At 44.0% G+C, this 17,273-nt stretch overlaps 1 protein-coding gene and 1 pseudogene across 1 annotated transcript in view; both read left to right on the top strand.

Moving 5' to 3' along the window:
- Positions 1-14,756, top strand: part of Atrn (attractin) — a 140,481-nt gene extending 125,725 nt beyond the window's left edge. Inside the window, exons 26-29 of the mRNA XM_057780243.1 lie at positions 1,275-1,353; positions 4,495-4,602; positions 6,618-6,732; positions 10,221-14,756. Of these exons, the coding sequence (XP_057636226.1) occupies positions 1,275-1,353; positions 4,495-4,602; positions 6,618-6,732; positions 10,221-10,345 (427 nt within the window). The 3' untranslated portion in view covers positions 10,346-14,756. The remainder of the gene's footprint in view (positions 1-1,274; positions 1,354-4,494; positions 4,603-6,617; positions 6,733-10,220) is intronic.
- On the top strand, positions 2,267-2,736 carry LOC130881062 (60S ribosomal protein L21-like; annotated as a pseudogene).
- Positions 14,757-17,273: the final 2,517 nt, after the last annotated feature.

The following is a 17,273-nucleotide window of genomic DNA, read 5'->3' as shown; positions in this document are numbered from 1 at the left end:
ACTAACTGGGAATGACATGGGCTTTTGAAACCTCAAAGCCCACCCCTAATAACACACCTCCTTCAACAAGGCCACACCTCCTTATCGTTCCCAAATAGTTGCACCAACTAGGGACCAAACATTGCCTCTGGAATCATAGTAGCTTTTCCCATTCAATACATGGTTTACAGAGGAAAGAAAGCTGAAACTCTTTATCATCATTAGACAATTAGTTTTTCCTCCTAATATTAAGAAAGTTGTTGGCTTAAATTTGATCATTTTAAGTTTATTTTATTGGTAAATACATATATTGCTGGGCATGGTGGCACATCCTAGCATTCAAGAATCTGAGATGAGAGATCACAAATTTCAAGCTAGCTGGGCCACATAGCAAGACACAATCTTTGAAAAGAAAAATAATTAGTACACACATACCCACACTCACAACAAGAGTTATTATTACTTTTCATTTCAGTAGTGCAACCAAGTCCTTGATAAGAAACTGCTTAAGGTAGGAAGTGTTTGTTTGGGCTCAGAGTAGTCTAGGGGATCCCGCCCCCTAGCCCAGGAGTCATGACCACAGACTCATGGGATGGCTGTCACACTGCATCCTCAGTCAGCAAGCAGGAAAGATGAATGTTGCTATTCGGCTTACTTTCTGCTTTTTATTCAGTCTGGGACCCTAGCCCATAGGATGGTGCTGCCCACATTTAGGGTGGATTATCGATACTCAATTAGCTCAGTATAGAAACTCTCTCATAGAGATACCAGAGATTTGTCTCCTATGTGACTCTAGATCCTGTCAAGTTGACAATCAGTGTTTATCACCACGTATGTATGTATAATTACAGAAAATATATTAATCATTGTACATAAATTTCTTTGGCCTACTCTTATTAAAAGTTGATTATTAATTGAAATTTATTTTTCTCATTCTGTTTGAGCTTACCAATGAAGTTTACCACATTGATTAATTTGCTTGCTTAAACTAAATTATTATTTGTTATCATGTATAGCATTCTAACAAAATTGCTTTTCTTATTTTCTTACTTCTGGTAAGCCATTGTTGACCCTTCTGGGAGGCTTAGTGAGAAGTCAGGGCTTGGTAACACCTTCCAGAAGTCAGGATTGGAAGCTTGGGTCAGCTAGCCAGGGTTTCTCACGTTCCACTTCCTGTGAGCCAGTCTGTCACATACAGCATCAGGAGCTCAGGAGTTGGGGTGTTGAGGGTGTCTCACCGTGGGAGCCAGGCATGGCAATGTGGCACTGACTCTCTGTGTGTTCTTTCCCTGCAGCTGTTTCCTCTCTCTGCTTCTGGTGGCTGCAGTGGTCTGGAAGATCAAGCAGAGCTGTTGGGCATCCAGGCGGAGAGAGGTAAGCCCATGCAGACAAAAGTAATAAATCCCACCGGGCGGTGGTGGCGCACGCCTGTAATCCCAGCACTCGGGAGGCAGAGGCAGGCGGATCTCTGTGAGTTCGAGGCCAGCCTGGTCTAGAAGAGCTAGTTCCAGGACAGGAACCAAAAGCTACGGAGAAACCCTGTCTCGAAAATCCAAAAAAAAAAAAAAAGTAATAAATCCCCTTGAAAACTCATTTCCTCTCTTTTCCAGGCATCACTTTTATCTGTTCTGTGATAACTAATATTCATGAAAAGCATGCTGCTTCGTCTGCATTGTATGATTCTACTGTATGCTATATCAGTAGATTTCAATTATTGTTCCATAGATATCATTAATTCTGCCACAGCCACAACCACTTACTGAGTTAGCAATCTTCTAAGAGCCGTTCATAAGAATTTGAGTGAAGGGACAGGTTTCCCTCAGTGATGGAGCTCTTGCCTAGCATGAACTGAGGCCCTTGGTTCTGGTCTCAGCACCCTCTAATAGCACAAAGGCAGGGACGAAGCTTTTAACTTGGGGGCAGGAGGAGGATCCAAAACCAAACTATAGCTATAGCCAGTATCACTGGTTATGATGAAGTACTAGAGCTGGTGCCAACAGACACATTATCTAGATAGCCGAGCACCTCTAAATCCCAGACACTGTTTTAGGTAGTTTTACTTAGACTAGCTACTCTAATCTTCGTCTCAACCCTCCATGAGGCTCAGGGAGGTCAAGTAACTTGCCCATACCTCATAGCTACTGAAAGGCCTCTGCCTTCACAGGCCATGTTTCTAAACACAGTTTCCACAAACACTTGGCTTTGTTCTGCATGTTCTGGACTGTACCCTTAAGAATTTCATGTTCTGGTTTCGGCCGCGGTAGCCATCTTTCAGTAACTCGCCAAAATGACAAACACAAAGGGAAAGAGGAGGGGCACTTTAGGCCCTTTAGGAAACATGGAGTTGTTCCTTTGGCCACGTACATGCAAATCTACAAGAAAGGCGATATTGTAGACATCAAGGGAATGAGCACTGTTCAAAAAGGAATGCCCCATAAATGTTACCATGGCAAAACCGGAAGAGTCTCCAATGTCATCCAGCATGCTGTGGGCATCATTGTAAACAAGCAAGTTAAGGGCAAGATTCTTGCCAAGAGAATTAATGTGCGGATTGAACACATCAAGCACTCGAAGAGCAGAGACAGCTTCCTGAAGCGGGTGAAGGAGAATGACCAGAAGAAAAAAGAAGCCAAAGAGAAGGGCACCTGGGTTCAGCTGAAGCGCCAGCCTGCTCCACCCAGAGAAGCACACTTTGTGAGGACTAACGGGAAAGAGCCTGAGCTGCTGGAACCCATTCCCTACGAATTCATGGCCTGATGTACAAAAAGAAATAAAAGACCTGGACTGTAAAAAAAAAAAAAAAAAAAAGAATCTCATGTTCTGCTGACTGAATGAGCCAGGCAACCCACATGAGACTGTACACAAAAAAGTAAGAGCAAGAAAGCAGCTTGTTAGTGTTGGAAGGAAAACAAAATTATCTTCATATAAGTTACTGAGACAATACAGTAAAGATTTGTCTGTATACAAAATAATACTTAAGTATATGAAACTAAATAAATGGATAATACAGAAATTAACAATTAACTAGATAATATTTGCAACATCATAAGAGAGAATACTAGATGAACACCCTTTCAAGATAGTTTTTTTTTTTTTTTTTTAATATCCTTAAGTTGTATTCAGTCGGCTAATATGCTGATGGTTTACTCTGGTTTGGAGTTTGACTATAGCTCTGAACCTGACCGTTCTAAATATACAAGGTCAGTCATGACTTGACCCCAGTGAGGATGCTGTTTTGCGTTCCCAGGCCCTGATGGAAGTTCTTTCACCCACCTTACCTCCTGGGCTCTTGGCAAAGGTTTTAGAATGGGAGTTGTAGTAGGGTAGAAACTGTCTTCCTGTGATTCTTCACAGAGTATTACAGAACCCAGACAGCTTTGCTGTATTTGCTGAGTAAATGGAGATTCTTTCCAGGTTCAGTAAAGAGATGTACTGAGATCGATTAGGCTTTTTGTAACTCTAGGAGGCTGGGATACCTAACAGCAACTCAGAGCAAAGGAAGTTCCTTACATTTATGGATGTTATCAGGGAGGAGTCAAGAGATTAGTGAAGGTATTAGGATATAAGGTATGGCTGATCCCCTTCACAGGAACAGCCCTTATGATATAACAAATAAGAACCTATTTCCGGTTTTAAGAAAATTTTTAACATAAAAACTCCCTTCTAGAACAGAACAGTGGCTTATGAGCCTCAAAACCCTGCCTCCTAGAAGGTGGCTTAAAGAAAGGTCCGTCTGTCTTCTGAAGATCTCTCATATTATGGATGATATAGGGATGCCCACATTCCAAATTTGAGGAATATGCTTTAGTATCACACTCAACACAAAAACACGTATCAAGCCTTGTGTGGTTGAGTGAGGTAGGACTATAAGAAGTTCTAGGTTATCCAATGAGTTTGAGGCCAGCATGAGACCCTGTCTTAAAAAACCACACAAAGCACATTTAGAGAAGACATGAAAGCCTTGATACTTTGAACACCTGTCCTAACATATCGACCCCTCCCTAAATCCAGAGCCCTGCTTGTTCTAGTCTGTGATGAAAACATATTTGTGTTTTCATCTTATATCTCTCTTAAGGGAGAGTAGTCTCGTGTCCAATTGGCCATGTGGGGGGCACATCTTTCTTTATTGTCATTGCTTTGGGAATACTGGTTCAGGATTTGATATAAAGCAGGGTAGACTGACTTTAGTCTAGTAACAGAAATATGAAGAGGTTAGTTTCTGTCCTTTTATATATTCAGCCAGCAGATACCATAGCATTATATCCACCACAATTTTAGCTTATGTCTCTTACTGGTAAAGACTTTTCATAAAATACAATAGTGTTACTCCATCTAACAGAATTTAATACCTTGTACTGTCTAGTGCCTAGTCGTGTTCAGTTTTCCGTAGCTGCCACAGAAACAATTTACATCTGATCAGTTTGAACTGGGGAGAATGCAGCATCTTTAATATCTAATATTCACTAATAAAATCTCAGTACTCAGCATATTAATGCATACTATATTATTCATTAGCAACTTCTTCGGGAGATGCAACAGATGGCCAGCCGTCCCTTTGCTTCTGTAAATGTTGCCTTGGAAACAGATGAAGAGCCTCCTGATCTTATTGGGGGAAGTATAAAGGTGAGAAGTGGTTCAAAAGTTCATATAACAGCTTTCCAAAACTCAGGTCTGAGTCTGGCGAACCAGAGGAAGCAAGTGTTGTGATGCATTAGTCCTGTTTTCCTTCTCTCTCTGCCGCTCAGCTGAAACACCAAGATTGTGAGACACTCTTGTTCTCAATTCCCAGTTGCTGGCTCATGTCATCAGTCAGTCATGGTCAGGAGAGCTTAATGTGTATCATGGTTGTTATTCTCTCAGTGTTTTGTGCCAAATACTTAAAAGTTCTTATATGAAAATATCTAAACTGGGCAAAGTGTGGTGACATGCATTTAATCCCAGCATTTAGGAAGCAGAGGCAGGCAAATCTCTGTGAGTTCAAGGCCAGCCTGGTCTGTATATTGAGTTTCAGAACAGCCATGGCTACAGAGAGAGAGAGAGCCTGTCTTAAAGGGGTGGGGGGGACATCTCAATTTACTATTAATTACTCCCACACACAGAGAGACTTTGGGTTTGGTTTTGTTGTTGTTTGGTTTAGGGGTTTTTGTTTGTTTCATTGTTTGTTTTTCAAGACAGGGTCTCTCTATGTAGCTCTGGCTGTCCTAGAACTCACTATGTAGACTATGCTGGCCTTGAATTCAGAGACCCATCTGCCTTTTGAGTGTAGGAATTAAAGGTATGTGCTCTACACCCAGCAAACCCCAGAGTTAAAAAAAAAAACAAAAAACAACAACAAAAACAACACTTATAGGGCTAAAGAAATGGCTCAGTGAATAAATATGAGAAATGGAGTTCAGAGCCCCAGAACTCAAGTAAAAACGAGGCAGATATGGTGACAGTACTCAGAAGACAGAGATAGGATTCCCAGGGCAAACTGGCTGGTTAGACTAGCTGGAATTGGCAAACTTCAGGTTCAGCGAGATATCCTCCTCAGTAAGTAAAGCAAAGAACTGAGGAAGATCTCCTTGTGCATGCGTACCTGCACACGCACTTGTAAACACACACACACACCATACATCATGTTTAGAAGTTGGAATCTTTGTGTACTGTTGATAGACTACAAAATTATGCAGCCACTAGAAAACGGTAGACTGGGCATGGTGGTGCATGCCTGTAATTCCAGCCCTTAGAATGCAGCTGCAGGAGAATCACCGAACAGTATTTTGTCTCAAGAAAACAAAAGCAATACAAAATGTAATACAGGGGACTCTTTGCATGTCAGTGTTCATGACAGCACATCATAATTGCCAGAAAGGAGACGCAGTTAAGTGCCTGTCAGTGGCAAGTAGATAAGCAGAGTGTAGTGTTTGCTACTGGAAATGATTTATACTTTAAAAGGAGGGGACTCTAGTATACACTGAGACAAAATAAAATAGTAACTGCCAAAAGCTTGGACGAGGAGATGAAGGAGCTGTTGTTCAATGAGTAGTATAGAATTTCAGTTTTTCGTTTTGCAACATTAAAAAAACAGTCTGAAGATGGATAAAGTAGCTAAAACATACTTCCATTTTCCTTTATTTTATGAAGGGTTGATCATGCAGCATGCATAAAGCCGATAGATAGATAGATAGATAGATAGATGATAGATGAGAGAGAGAGAGAGACTCATTAGTAATAACAAAACTATCTCTCAAGCCTGTAAAATTCATTTTAAAAAAATAAATAAAGTCTGCAACAGAAAATGAATAAATTTTCCAGAGTCAAAGCATCCAATAAGCAGATGAGGAATCCATTTGGTGATCTATCTTTCACAAGCTCTTAAACCCAACAGGCTATGACTTAATGGATGAAAGATGCATGGATAAGCTGGAATATAAAACAGACACTGTCTCCTTAACATCAGGGTCTCTGTGCCAAGTGTACAGGACTATCTGACAGATCACCAGACACACACTGCCAACCCAGCGACCTAGAGAGAACCTCTTGTCATGGGCCCTTCCTTGGCACTCATGTGGCTCTTTAGAAAAGTGCTATGGAAACAACTCATAGCCAAAATTGTTGACCTTATAAGCGCCTGACCATTTGTTTTCTTCTTCCAGACTGTTCCCAAGCCCATTGCCCTGGAGCCCTGCTTTGGTAACAAAGCTGCAGTCCTCTCCGTATTTGTGAGGCTCCCTCGAGGACTGGGCGGAATCCCTCCTCCTGGTCAGTCAGGTGAGTAGATGGAGCAGTGGCAAACACAGGTCTGTGAAGAGCTACAGTGCAGACATTTCTTCCTGGCCAAGAATGTGGGTATGGGGCACTGTACTGTAGTGCCGTCTCTGGCACAGAGCTTTCGTGAGATAATTCCGTACTCCGTAAACTGTGTTCTGAACACTGACATTTCTGTCCTGGGTTGGAAGTCCAGGACCTTCTCACAGTGCACAGCTTCCTCAGCCACACACACCTCCTTCTGCATTCAGTATTTCTGATTCCTTGGCTCTATTGCTCCCCTTTAAAAAACAAAAACAAAAAACAAAAAACTTGTTCTTACCTTAAATTTCGACTTTGTCCTTCTTCATATGCTACTAATCATATCCATGCTCCTGGCATCCAGCCATGTCCTCAAAGTTTGTGTTGCCCTAGTAAATATTTCTAGCCATGCTCTGCATCTTGTTTAAGGTCTTGTTATGCAACTCAAGCTGAACTAGAACTCATTACATAACCCAGAATGCCCTCAAACTCATAGTCATCCTCCTGTTTCAGTTTCCAGAGTACTACTCACCAGGTCCAGCTTTTTACTCTATATTAAATATGGGGCATAAAGAAGTATTTTAACAACATAAAGAAGATTTTTGAAAATTATAGTTTTATTAGGCTAATACAGACCAATTTTCATTCTTTTTCCCAGCCCTCTCTAGCAATTTAATTTAAATAATTATGTAGGCTTTGGGAGTGGGAGAACCCTGAACAGTTTTTAAGCACAGTTTGTAGCCAAGGATGACTTTGAACTTCTGATTGTCCTGCCTCCACCTCCCCAGGGCTGAGATGTACCACCACTCCTGATTTATGAGGCACCGAGGATCAATGCTAAGGCCTCATGCATGCCAGGCAAACCCTCTTCTAACCAAACTACACCCATAGCTAGATAGGCATTTTTATTACAAACAATTATTCCTCAGCATTTTTTCCCTAAAATAGCATCTCTACAGGAAACAGGCACCAGTGGTGATTTGGGCAGGAATAGGGAGGAGAAATTACTTTCACTGCATACTATTTTATACTTTGAGATTTTTCTTCCTTTTTGCTGAGGCTCAAATCTAAATCTATCATTTATTCTTTCTTCATTACAATCATTTACATTTTTACAGTTTACTACATATTTTACCAATGTGTTTTATACTTTCTATCAAACATGTAAGCCATTAATTTATATAAACCTTGTCTTAAAGCTAGAGGCAGAGATAGGAAGATTGCTACATAGTGAGGTCCAGACCAGCCAGGGTTACACAGTGGAACCCTGTCCCAGAAGGAAAGTTCTTACTTTTAACACAAAGGCAAAGGCAGTATAGAATGCAGTTTCGGAGTATCTTGATTATGAAGTTTTGCCTAGAAATCCCTCAAACAATGTGAACATTTTAGATCAGTTCAGTTGCAGTGGTGCTAGGGGCTCAGGATTGCCTCAGCCAGAACAGTTTAGTAGAGAAGTATTCTTTTATTCTTGTCCAGCCCTGAACTTCGTGTCCCCTTCATCAACCGTCCAGAAGGGCCTCCCGTTACCTGGCTAACTAGAAGGACTCTGTGGTGTCCTCAGAATGAAAGCCTTAGGGATGATGAGGTCAGGACTCAGTCTTGATCTTCCTTGGCATTCCCAGACACTGAGCCCCTAAGTTAGCCTTACTGAGGACCAAGTCACTCTATGATCTGGTGATCTGGGCAGTGTCTCCTGCTACCACCCAGCTCAGCAAACACTGACAGGTGATTCATAAAGGCTAGGTCTCCGGTGGGCATAGAGACATAACAGGTCTGTAGCCGTTCCTATCTCATCCTTATGTAATGCTCCCACCCTCTGAAACTCCTCAAAGCACCACTCAGTTCTTGAGGCCCACCCCATCAGGGGAGGGCTATCCATGCCAATCCTCCCATACTTTTTCTTTATGAGGTAGTATGAGTTAGCCCCAGACTTAATCCTCTTGCCTCAGTATCTCCAGTGCTGGGGATTGTAGACATGTGTCATTATGCCAAACTCCTATGCCTATTCCTTTTAAAAATCCTTTCTGGGATCAAATCCAGAGCCTGAGCAAGTGCTCTGCCACTGCCCACCTCTTCTTTTTAATGATCCCTTTCCTGGATATGCCTTTGCCTGAACAACAGTTGTCACTAGTGTGGGCTCCTCTCTGTGTATCAGACCCTGGCCCTGGCCCCTTCCTCCTCCTCCTCCCTTTACAGACAAATAGAGTAGATTACCAAACTTACTCCTCTGCTCATTAAAGCAGCCTTGGCAAAATGCTGAGTATGGGCTGGCCACTTTCTCCAGTGTTAGAATTCCAACTTCTTTGCTGTCTTAATCGAGGTTTCTGTTGCTGTGAAGACACCGTGACCATGGCAGCTCTTAGAAAGGAGAACGTTTAATCGGGGTGGCTCCCTTTCAGTTCACACGTTCAGCCCATTATTATCATGGTGAGACATGGTGGCATGCGGGAAGACATGGTGCTTGCTGGAGAAGTAGCTGAGAGTCTTACATCTCGCAGGCAACCGGAAATGGTCTGAGGCACTGGATGGTATGTTGAGCATATATGAGCCATCAAAGCCCACCTCCACAGTGACACACTTCCTCCAACAAGACCACACCTACTCCAGCAAGGTCATGCTTCCTAATAGTGCCACTCCCTTTGGGGGGCATTTTCTTTCAAACCACCACACCTGGAATGCTGATTTCCCTGACAAATGCCAGGTTTATTATACAATGCAAAAAGGACAAGCCGGTCACTGGGAATGTCTGTGAGAATAAATGGTAAAGGTTCTGATAATTTTTGTGTGCTCTGAAACATTACCTCAGTCACTCTTTGACTCCAACACAAGCTTTGTGATGTTCTTATCCCAGCCCCATTTCACACATAAGGAAACTGCCCTATGGGAGGTTAAAGAACCTTGCTCATTCTAAAACTTAGCCCACGACACTGTTGAGCACTGCCCGTGGTAGATATAAGAGAGTCATGTGGAATGGTGCGGGGCTCAGCCCATAAAGGCACTCACCTCACTTCCCAAGCCTGAGCTAGAGCCCCAGAATTCTCAAGGTGGAAGGGAAGAGTTAACTTCTAAAGGCTGCCCTCTGGTTCCCATGTGCAGCATTGTTTACACACACACAGATAAATAAATAACTAAAATTTTAGTAGCTTGTGCTGAGCCAGTGATAGCGGATGAGGTGCACATTCAGAGTGTGGCTGCATTCTCATCCCTTGCTTCTACCCTGAGGCAGAGCACACTGCTTCTGTGATGTGCTGTGGAGGAGAGAAAAGTGAGTAGTTAGGCGTGCACAAATAAACTCTGCAAGAGCATGGAGCTGACACCATCACCCAGATGGAAAAGGAAAGGTGAGATGGAAGGACTACTGTGAATACCTCCTTTATCTTTCACCATGGAAGTGTAAAAGGAAATTAGAAATTATCTTTTTTAAAGTAAGCCCATCATGACATGTGTCCCTTCTTATGGGTTCTTCCAAGGTCTTGCTGTGGCCAGTGCTCTGGTGGACATTTCTCAACAGATGCCAATAGTGTACAAAGAGAAGTCAGGAGCAGTAAGAAACCGGAAGCAACAGCCCCCTGCACAGCCTGGAACCTGCATCTGATACTGCGCCAGGGACTCTCCCTCACAGAGGGCACATGGTACACCAGGCTGTCGCAGGGGAGGGTGCAGGCAGGAAGCTGGTGCAGAACAGAAGACTGGAAACCCTTGAAGCATCCACCTCATGTGCATGATCATCCAAGCTGTTTTGACGGTTCATCCCTTCTGTGTCCAGCATCTAACCTTTTACTTTTGCATAGGAAATAATTTAATTACAAGTCCAAGAATAAGCTGCTCTACTCATGGGTGGAGGAGACCAGCGTAGAACCAGCGAGAGCTGAAAGTGATGCTGAGGTCCCTTGTGGAAACTCCTCTTGGGAGTCTCAACTGCAGAAGTGATGACCTTGCCAGCAGCTCTCCAGCAGGGTCTTCTGACACTCCTCAGATGGATTGTTCTTATTTGAAGCTTGTTGTCTTTTTACAAGATGTGCTTTTACTCTCTTCCAGGAAGTAGCTTTTTTCTAGCTGAGAACTAATAACGGTCTGTCTCTTTGAAAGTCATATCAAAGTATAATCATTGGGGCCTTGTTTTGTTTTTTGGAGACAGGGTCTCACTGTGTAGCCCTAACTGGCCTGGAACTCACTATGTAGATCAGGCTGAACTGAACTCATAGGGATCTTTCTGCCTCTGCCTCACAAGTGCTGGGATAAAAAGTGTGCACCACCAGGTCCAGCAAAGGGGGCTATTTTAAATGTCAAGGTAATTGTGTTAGAATATAAACAAATGTAATAGATAATTCTCTATAGCAACTTGATTAATTTAATTTTAATTCTTCTCTTTATCTCATGCTGTCATGCACACACACACACACACACACAAAGTGCCTAGACTTTAAATAGATCTAGCAACTGGAAAGTTAATAAGCCTAAGTTTTTACATGACTCTGTTTCTCCATTCTTGTAGAATTTAAGTAACTACCATTGCAATCTGTTCTTTTTCTAAAGTGTAGTTTGCAGCCAGCAGAGACTTCTCATCCCAAGAAACATTTAATAGGGGCTAGCAACAGGGACTGAGTGACCACCAGCCCCAGCCTAGTATCACTCTAAGCCTGATGCTGGGCCAACTCTCTGGGTTCCTTCTGCCAAGGCACCACAGAAAAGTACTCACTCATGTCATGTGCCTCTTTGAGCTGATAAGAACACTCACTGAATGTGTGGGACACTTGGCCCTGTCTTCCTGCAGCCCGCTCTCTCTGTGCCTGTGGACCATCCCTAGGTTGGATGGAGCAGACACTAGAAGAGGGGCGATGCCTTGCATTGGGGCAGCATCTTCTCAGAGCCAGAAAAGGGCCCTGGTTCCATCTCTCCCAAGTGTGGGTTGGCCCGGTCTCCTCCCAGATCCAGCTGGTGGTGTAGGGAGGAAGTGGATGCTCATGAGGATGAAAAGCACATGGGGAGAACGGAAGGGACAAGACCCTCTTCTAAACAGAAAATGACAGCATTAAGAAGGGTGAATGGCCCTCTGCTCTGTGCCCCGGGATCCTACCTGGACATTGCATCTCCCCACTTATGGTGCTCAGTATTCTGGCATTACAGCAGCCTCACCTTCCTTCGCCTGCTGCATGTCCTGTGGCTCTGCTAGTAGTACCTGACCAGAACAGACCTCTAGGCAACATGCTCAAGTTAGGAATTTGGAGAAGTTAACACTCAAAAGAGCAGAAGCTGTAGCATTTCATCTTTAAATGCAGTGCCAAGAGAGGGGGGGCATTTCTCTAAGGCCAGCACTAACCCAATTCCCGCCAAGACACTCCTGGAGAGAGACTTCCAAGCTGAACCATAAAACACGGTTGCACAACGCACTGCTGGAAGACTCACCTCTCAAAACACTGCTTTTTCACAACATTATTAAAGGACAGGAGTTCCAGAAAAGATCCCAATCTCATTCCCTGTGCAGTTAAGAGTGCCCCACACATCTACGTCCCTCCCAAAACCCAGCACCTATAAGCATCTGCAGTGACCTAACCCTTCATCTCCATAATCACCAAAGGGATTCTTGGCCAGAAGAGAGAGAGAGAGAGAGAGAGAGAGAGAGAGAGAGAGAGAGAGAGAGAGAGAGAGAGAGAGTCCCACTGGGGTTTGTCCTTCAAGGAAATTTCCCCTGCTTTGCTCAAAGAACCAAATTTCTTTGGCCAAAGAAATTGCTTCTATGTTAGCTCCACACCTTGAAATAATATGCACCATGGTTCCCACCTACCTGCTTACATTTTTTTCCCTTAGAGATACTGTTTATTCTTTGAAAAGGAAGAAGCAAATGGCAGTTGAGGAACAGCCAACTCCACCTGCATCTCCTTCATAGCCAACAGCTCCCTTCAGGCTTGCAGCAGAAGGGAACGGCAGGGACAAAGAGCTCAGCTCAGAGCCAGTTACCAAGAGGACGTGGGGTTGTGACCCAGAACTGTGTGGCATGGGAGAGCATGTATATAAAGTACTCATGAAGACACTGACCTTGCACTTGTACATAACTATACAGTAGTGTCCAGAATGTTCAGACATTCAGGGTGTACATAAAACAGAAAAGTATCATAATGTATTTTTATTAAACATTAACATCTGAATTTCACCTAATCTGTTTCTGTGCCATATACTGGGTATCCAAGCTCTGAGAAGTCAACTTACCAGGCCCTGATCCTTTGATAAGGCCACACATTGTACCACCATGCTGGTGTGTTCAGTAGCCTTGTGCCCATTAGGTAACTAAGTAATGATTCAGCTCTCAGAATACCTAAGAAGAGCAAGCATGGTGACACACCGCTGTGATCCTAGCATTTAGAAGATAGAGGCAGGAAGAGCAAGAATTCAAAAATGAGGACTGGAGAGGTGGCTCAGTGGTTAAGAACACTGGCTGCTCTTGCAGAGGACACTGGTTCAGTTCCCAGCACCTACACAGTAGCTCACAACCCTCTGAAACTCCAATTCCAGATGATCTGTTGCCCTCCACTGGCCTCCTCGGGTATTGCATGCATGTGGTGCACAGCAAATATGCAGGCAAAACACCCTATACACATAAAACATAACGAAAATAAAGAATTCAAGAAGAGCCTGGGCTACATAGCAAGAGCCTGTCTCAAAACAAACAAACAAACAAACCTATGAAGAGCCAGGCAGTGAGTCTGTTTACATGGCAGTACACAAGAGAACTCAGGAAGCAAGAGTATCCATACTGTTGTGCATCTCAAATGTTCCTTGTGACTTCTGGCATCTCTGTGGGGTGACCAGTCTAGTCCTGAGGTATTCTGTTACTCTTTGAAGTCAAAGACTGTTACCTGTGAACATTAGACTTTGCAAAGGGGCTCTCTAGGCCACATTCTGTTGTAGCTTTGTCTAAAATTTTAATGATGTTTCTGAGAACCGTGTTCTTTTTATACTAAAAACTGGGGATGGGGGCTCATTTGTTAATAAGTAGCGCCGTTTCCCTACACCTCAGCCTCCTGTCCCCCTCCTGGTCTTCCCTACACAGTCTGGAGAAGGGTCTGAAAGGTCAAAGGAGATGTGGCAAGAAAGCAACCCATTGCCTCCTGAGCTAGCCTGTAAGAAGACGTCAGCAAAAGGAAAGTACCAGCATATCTGGAAGGCTTGAAGTGTAAGATAGGATCTTGTTAGGGAATTGGAGAAACAAGAACAGAACAGGAGATGCCATAGCCTGCCAGTACCCATCCTCCTTCAGTGCAGTGAGGTGTGCAGGGTGAAGAGTGACTCGCTTCCTTGGGGGATGGTGCTGTTTTTATGAACACTTTGATCCTTGGTGTCCTTTAATTGAACAAATATTTACTAAACACTTGTAAGCTAAGCTAACATAAGAGCAGTGACTGGGGTGGAGATCCAGCTCTTTGGACACAGCCGTCACCCTAGGGGAGCTCCTGGGGTGAGCCATGGCTCCCTGATGAGTCTGAAGTGTTGACCCTGGTCACACAGCCCCCCAGCACAGCTCTGGACCGAGATGTCAGCATGGCCTCTGACTGAGCAGAGCCCCTGGAGCAGGCGCCTGCCTGCAGGGAGCCCTCGGGGTGCCCTCCCAAGTGCAGAGAAACTGGCACCTTCTCTGCTGAAGGACTCGGACTCTGCACAAAACACTAGCAAAGCCTGCTGGACCAGTTCGGCCTCTCGAAACGTTTCACGGTTATTTACAGTTCACTGTTTGTCTTCATCCAGCTTAGTCTGTTCATATGTGTAATTAGCATCTGTTGCACTTGTGTAAATATGGAGTAAGTATTGTAAACTATTTAATTGCTGGGATTGTTGGTGTTATACCTACATTTAAGACTGCAATTTTTGGTATTTTTTGTATTGTAAAATAACAGCTAATTTAATCAGGAACGAGATTTGGGGGGTCTGCATTTTAAATGCAAATGTGAAGCACTTGTATATAAACAAAAGTAAATACTGTAATACAAAATTCCTTCTGAAATAAAAGTAGATCTGGTAAAAATGTGGGCTTCCCTGAATATTTTATGATAATGCTGATTTTATTCTATATTTACATTTCATTCATTGTATTAGCAGTGAGGGGACAGAGACAACAACAGCTACCACCCTCAGCAGCCTGAGGGGTCCCCTAGATTAGGGAGTGCAGCTCAAGATTATTGGCTTCAGTCCTGAAGAGAATTCCAGGACTCCACAGTCTATGAAGCTATGAAGCAACATTTAGTAAGGAATGTAACATTTGTGTCTATGTGTGTGGGTGAGTACACATATGCCACAGCGTGCAAAGACAACAGTTATGGAAATTGTCCTCCCTCTGGGGCCTGAAAAGCAAACTGATGTGTTTAACCTTGGTGGCAGGCACCTTTGCCTGATGAGCCATCTCACCAGCCCAGGATATTACTTAGTAGGTGGAAGGGACGTGTGTGCCACAGCACACAGGGGAAGTCAGAGGACAACTCTTAGGAATCAGTTCTCTCCTACCTTGTAGGACCTAGAAATAAACCTGAGGTCAGACTTAGCAGTGACTATCTTATCCATTCAGACCTTAAGCCACTGAGCCACCTCATTGATCTGATGAGGGAACCGGTTGGGACGAAAAGCAGGCCTGCCCGCAGCTCATCACTACAACCCACTGAGCTAGGGGCAGAAAAGTTGAAGATAACTATACTTTTTTTTTTTTTTAAATACATTTATTTATTATGTATACAGTATTCTGTCTGTGTGTATGCCTGCAGGCCAGAAGAGGGCACCAGACCCCATTACAGATGGTTGTGAGCCACCATGTGGTTGCTGGGAATTGAACTCAGGACCTTTGGAAGAGCAGGCAATGCTCTTAACCTCTGAGCCATCTCTCCAGCCCCGAAGATAACTATACTTGATTGATGTTTTTTTTAAATACCAATTTTTATTTTGTGTGAATGGGTATTTTGCCTGCATGTATGTCTGTGCACATGTGTGAATGGGTATTTTGCCCACATGTATGTCTGTGCACATGTGTGTATGGGTATTTTGCCTGCATGTATGTCTGTGCACGTGTGTGCAGTGCCCACAGAGGCCAGAGGGAGTAGTCTGATCCCCTGGAACTAATTACAGATGGTTGTTACTCACTGTTTAGGTGCTGGAAACTGAACCCAGGCCCTCTGGAAGAGCAGCCAGCAGGCCTAGCTACTGAACCAATCTCTCCAGTCCTGACAGGACCTCATGTAGTCCAGGCTGGCCTCAATTTTGCTTTGTAGCCAAGAAATAGCCTTGAACTTTGATCCTTCTCCACTGTGCTGCCTTGAGCAAGCCAGGCATTGAGTTCTACGCCGGGTACAGTAGCTCATGCCTAGAACCCTAGGACTTCGTGTTTTTACAGGTTTGCTTTTATTTGTATGTGTGTGTGTTTGCATGTATGTAGGAGCACCGTGTGTGTGCAGCACCTACAGAATCCAAAAGAGAGCACATGATACCCTGGGATGGTGATACCCTGAGATGGTGATACCCTGGGATGGTGATATCCTGGGATGCTGATACCCTGGGATGGTGATACCCTGGGATGGGAGTTACAGTTATGAGGCACCATGCAAGTTCTGGGAACCAAACCCAGTTTATCTGCAAGAGTAATAGGTGCTTTTGACTGATGAGCCATCTCTCTATCCCCAATCCCAGCATTTTGGAGACTGAGGCAGGGAGATTATGCCAAATTTGAGGTCATCTTGTGTTATGTAATGAGTTCAAGGCCAGTCTCAGCTACAGAGTGGGACCCTGTCTAGAAAAGGAAGCGGAGAGCTGGCTCAGCAGTGACGAGCACATGCTGTTCTTGCAGAGGACGAAGACCAGTTCACAGCACCCTTGCTGGGCAGCTCATATTGCCTTTATTCCAGCTCCAGGAGGATCCTAAGCCTCCTTTTGGCCTCCAAGGGTGCCTGCACACACGTGCACGGATATGCAAATTCACACATAATTTTAAAAGAGAATATCTTTTAAAGGAGACATTGAATTCTAAAATCGGTGAGTTTGTAAACAGAAAGTAAAGATGGAAGGGGAGTCCTGAAATCCAGGGGCTTACTGTGTAGGAAAACCCCTGCTTCTAGTCTCCAAACAGGAAGTGCTAGAAGCAGCAAAGACACCTGTGACTGCACCTCATGGTAAAAATCACAGAAAGCATGAGTTCCCACTTGAAACTGGTAACCTCAGCTACCACCTTGAAAAAATTGTGGAGAAGGAAGCAAAGAACCAAGCGTGCATGAAGACTGTCAGGAAATAGCTATGCGCACTCTCTGCTTAGAAACAAACACAGAAAGGTAATTCGCGCTGTAGGTGTAGATCAGTGACTGAGCACTTGTCCAGCACATGCAAGGCCCTGGGAGGGGAGAGGGAGGGAAGGGAACGGAAGGGGACATTGCTAGTGAGGATGGGAAAGACCATTCTGGTCATGTGACAACTGGGGATGCAGCTTCCTAGAGGGAAGAGGTATGTGGGTATCCTGGAGCTGAGCCTACCAAAGGAGTAGCAGGTGGGTCTCACTG

The sequence above is a fragment of the Chionomys nivalis genome, chromosome 9 (assembly GCF_950005125.1).
Source record: "Chionomys nivalis chromosome 9, mChiNiv1.1, whole genome shotgun sequence".
Classification (NCBI taxonomy): domain Eukaryota; kingdom Metazoa; phylum Chordata; class Mammalia; order Rodentia; family Cricetidae; genus Chionomys; species Chionomys nivalis.
This window is presented reverse-complemented; position numbering and strand designations above follow the sequence as displayed.